The following is a 4,929-nucleotide window of genomic DNA, read 5'->3' as shown; positions in this document are numbered from 1 at the left end:
AACTGAAAAAAACACAAGCGGAACTAAAGAAAAAAAAATTAAAATTTCTGTGTGTAGTTACTGCCACCTGCTGGTCACACTTAGGTAAATCCTAAATCTACATTAATCAACTATTTTACTGCTGTTATTTGTTCTCTTACTGGTAAGTTTACTGGTAAATTCTTTGTTAACCCAAAAGCCTTATTGTTTTTATAACCCCTCGTTTTGCTTTCTAATATGAATATATTATGAACCATCAGGCTGAACAGTCTGTACTTTTGTAATTCAGTTTTTAAAGTTATCTTTATTTTTGTCTCCCACTCTTAAGTTTATGAATCTCTCTATTCTTTTGTTTCAAAATTAATTTGGGTCTTCATCATTTCTCACCTATGCTATTTCACTATCTTCCCAGCTGTTTTTTCTACTTTACAATACCCTTCATACAATACCCACTGGGCCATCGGAAGGATCTTTTAATACATAGCTATAGCCACGTCACTCTCCCTGCTTTATATCCTTCGGTGGCTCCTCATTGCTACAGAATCAAATTTGCAGTCACCTCAACCTATGTTTTCAGCCAGCCTACTTTCTTCACTCCTTCAAAACATATTATGTAGACTTTTTCCTCCTTTGGGCTAGCCAAAGGACTGGAAGGAATAAATTTGTCTCACCCAAATTGGAAAAGAAATTTAAAAGGAAAACAAATTGGAAAATAAATTTAAAAGGAAAACAAAAAACCCTTGCAATTATGGCCAGAATGTGGACTCTTAAACTTCATCCAGAGACAGCGTTGAGCAGTGTGTGTGTGCGTGTGTGTGTGCACGCGCGCGTCAGAGGGAGAGACAGTTTGAGAGACAGGGAGAAAGGGAAAAAAGAGAAAGGGGAAGAGAGCCATTAGGTATTGGCGAACTAGGAGTCAGTTGTATAACAGTAGTGTGGTCCAAGTGACTCAAATGGCATAGAGCAGGACCCACACAAAAACTGTCAATACAGGAATGTTGTAAGGCTAAGAATTTGGCAGAGGTACAGTGGTTGATAGGGCCAATCCTAACAGCTACATTTGAGGGCAAAGGCAGGTAGCATGCACTCACTCACATTTTTCTGGGCCTAGCACAACAGATGCTCAATAACCCTTTTTGAATGAATGAATACAATTTTGCAAAAGTTACATTCGTGATGTCTGCAATATATTGAGACTGTTTTCATGATGCAAAACCAGAAAACTAAAAAATCAAAACAAAACAAAAAGCAAAAAAAAAAAAAAAAAAAAAAAAAAAAACACACTTATGCCAGACAGACATATTGAACAAATAAATTCTTGACAAATCTGTTTGATTTTCATGCAGGCACCTTAGATTGTTTCCTCTATTAATGGATAAGATTGTTTCATACTACATATAGATATTAGAAAAGTTAGCTTGTATCTTTAATTCCCAGTAGCTAATTATGCCTTTTATTTTCCATTTCAGTATTTCTATACAGAAGCTTTCAAATGAATCTCGCTACATAATCTATGAGTTCTGGGAAAATAGTAGTGTATGGAATAGGTAAGTTGTGAGCAAGCCTGATTTTATGTGAAGCCAGGAAGATGGCAATATGTATGCATGATGTAATTTTAGGATTTGTAGGAAAGTTCCGTTCTCTTTTACCTTACCTTAAAACCTGTCCCATTTGCCCATTACCCTGAATTTTACGCACTTTAAAAAATGTATTTAATGGCTTAGAAACCACTTGTCTTGAAGTACAAATACTTTTGATAATGATCCCACTTTGAGTCTTACCATTTTACTGATGTTTTCAGATAAGAAGATATAAATGGGGGTATGTGTGTCTAAAGCTGGTGAGGGTAGTGGTGAGGGTGGAGACAAAGGATGGACAAAAATGAGGTGGAAAAAAGAGCTTTACCTAATTTTTCATAGGATAGTCTGTGCAGCTATTTTATTTTACAACAAAACTACATACAATTTTTAGAGTCATTGCAGCCCAACACCTTCTAAATGTCTTTAAAGACTAAAAATAAACTGGAAATTCAAGACGTTGATTGTCAAAAATTCAAAACAAATCAACTTCTTTAAAACTAAAATAATTACTAATAGAAAACAAACATATAATTTTAAAATGGAATGAAAGAAATGTTTGCTCTTCTGAGAGTATATAACAATTCCCGACCATTTAAAATGGTACAGAGAATATAGCTCTCTAAATAAGTCCATGTTTAGGGTGTTAAATATGGCAATGGAAGTAATAGAATACCTGGAAATTCAGTTGATCTGTATTTCACCTAAAAGTTTTATTTTTGTGGCAATTTTGAAGGCACTTTGTGCTATAAGGAAGGCAAAATGATAGCAACAGTATTTCAGCCATAGAAGGAAACAAGGTAACTTATTCAACTCTGTGCTTCCAGGCCAACACTTTCAGATAGTCTTTCAGATTTATTTTTATTATCTAGAAATGTAAAATATACAGTCTGTCTTATTATCTATTCTGTTTTTTAAACTCTCCAACAGCTATAATATTCTTTTCTATTTAAATTTGCTGCAGTAAAGTCTACTTCCTATTTTATCCTCTAAAAAAGTAATGTTCTCCTGGTTTAAAACCTTTTTAAAAAAGTTTCTGATAACAATCATTAAATTACTCCTGAGTCATTTTTGAAAGCTGAACAACCATTAAAAGAACCTTGTATCCAGGAGCTTACTTAATCCACATCATCCTGAACTTTGCCATCTTGATCAAATTTGATCTCTGCTGTACTTGGGAAGATTGTAAATAAAAATGCACAGCCTTAACCTGTAATTATTTACACAGCCACCTTCAGACAAATTATAGCAAGACATTCCAAAGAAGTAATGTGGATTTCTTGGAAACTCCAGAACTCACATCTACAATGCTAGTTCCTGGTAATTATCCTGGGTTTACAATGCTTCTATATCCTTTTGTGTTTTTTGTTTGTTTCTTAAAAGACAGTATGCTCTTCCCTTCTATATTTTATCAATGAATGTATTCTCTTATTTATTTCTTTATATATCTTATGGCTTGAGAGTGGGGGGGAAGAAATAAAAGATCTATATATTTGTTCTATTTTGTCCTTAGTGAACCCTATTTGTATTCCCAGCTATATTGAACCTACTATTAGTCATTTGCTAATCATATTAACAAACTTGAAGTAGTACCAAATCATGATATTTCAAAAAATTATTCAAATATTTTACCATATTGTAATTTAGTGTATTGGACACAATTTGTTCATCTACCCATCCAATTACTGATTAAACATATATTTACTGAGTATTAATATGTGCTAGGCACCTGGGTGTTTAGCCTATTTACTGGTACTGATTAAGCTCCATTTCTGAATAAGCATTGTGTTGGGAGCTACAGAGGGTACAAACTAAAAGCAAAGTCCCTACCCATAAATTAGCCAGGCATGGTGGTGCATACCTGTAATCCCAGCTACTTGGGAGGCTGATGCAAGAGAATCACTTGAACCTGGTAGGCTCACACCTGTAATCCCAGCACTTTGTGAGGCTGAGGTGGACGGATTACAAGGCCAGGAGCTCGAAACCAGCCTGACCAACACGGTGAAACCCCACCTCTACTAAAAATACAAAAAGTAGCTGGGCATGGTGGGGCATGCCTGTAATCCTAGCTACTCAGGAGGCTGAGGCAGGAGAATTGCTTGAAGCCAGGAGGCGGAGGGTTGCAGTGAGTCAAGGCACTTCACTCCAGACTGGGTGACAGAGCGAGACTCCATCTCAAAAAACAATAATAGTAAAATAAAATAAAATAAAATAGGGGGAAAATCTTAGAATACAACTTCTGTAAATATGACTGCTGCAGGCTTTGTACATAGAATGCAGGAAAGTGAGATCCACATTTTATTTATCTTCACATTCCCTACCCTATTACAGTATTACTATAGGACAGTATGTGGCAAAAAGAAATTATTTCCTAGATGAAAGAATGAATAGGACTTTGGCATCATCATAAATATATTGGTCTTCAGTCAAAATTTCCATGAAGTCCTGACACGTAATTTTTGTGTCGCCATCACACCCATTTCCATTTCTCCCAAACCAATGTGGAAAGAAAGGAACAAAGCTTGTTCTTATTGGTGCCTTGAGTCTTTCCAGGACAGAAACACCTGAACAAAAATAGAGTAGGAAAAGAGGACAGAATAGGAGGCTACTGAGTTATCAGTAAGGGGAAAAATGCTATAGCAAGAATTGAAAATGTGGAATAATCTGATAGTTTTCTGACCCAACGCTATCATTATCTTGAATTATTTTCTATACACTACTAGTGTCATTGGCACATGCATTGTATTACTCTTTCTCTCTCAGAGCATTTCCTAATTTAGAAAGAAAAACTGACTACAGATAAAACTGGATCAATTCTTGTTCTGTGAATCCAGCCAGGTTCAACACAATTTAATGCCTTTTAATTGCTGCCCTATTTGGTATTAATCTCATATTACATTTAATTTCAACAATGATTACTGGAATTTCGTAGACAAGAGGAAAAGGTAGGCATGATTTCTGACACAATTTTAAAACCTACAACATTTTAACATTTATTGGGACATCCTACCCTATTTTAAAGTTTTATCACTGTGACAGCAGGCCTATTCCAGTAAGTTGAAGTTAGCATATAAATATTATTTGTGGGTTTTAATGGCCATATAACTTATAATACTATTTTTAAAAACCAGTTTTGTGCATTTTGTGTTATAATGGTTATGAAGATTAAAAAATAATAATAATTAGCTGGGTGCTGTGGCTCATGCCTGTAATCCCAGCACTTTGGGAGGCGAAGGTGGACAGATCACCAGAGGACAGGAGATCGAGACTAGTGGCCAATATGGTGAAATCCTGTCTCTACTAAAAAACACAAAAAATTAGCCAGGCATGGTGGTGCATACCTATAATCCCAGCTACTCAGGGGGCTGAGGCA

General features: G+C 35.5%; 1 protein-coding gene across 1 annotated transcript in view; it reads left to right on the top strand.

Annotated features, from left to right (window-relative positions):
- The window catches only part of NECAB1 (N-terminal EF-hand calcium binding protein 1), a 190,976-nt gene that overhangs the window by 182,328 nt on the left and 3,719 nt on the right, over positions 1-4,929 (top strand). The window contains exons 11-12 of the mRNA XM_011970102.1: positions 1,449-1,526; positions 2,785-2,876. Coding sequence (XP_011825492.1) covers positions 1,449-1,526; positions 2,785-2,876 — 170 coding nt within the window. The remainder of the gene's footprint in view (positions 1-1,448; positions 1,527-2,784; positions 2,877-4,929) is intronic.

Source organism: Mandrillus leucophaeus, unplaced genomic scaffold, assembly GCF_000951045.1.
Source record: "Mandrillus leucophaeus isolate KB7577 unplaced genomic scaffold, Mleu.le_1.0 Scaffold928, whole genome shotgun sequence".
In the NCBI taxonomy this organism is placed as follows: Eukaryota; Metazoa; Chordata; class Mammalia; order Primates; family Cercopithecidae; genus Mandrillus; species Mandrillus leucophaeus.
This window is presented reverse-complemented; position numbering and strand designations above follow the sequence as displayed.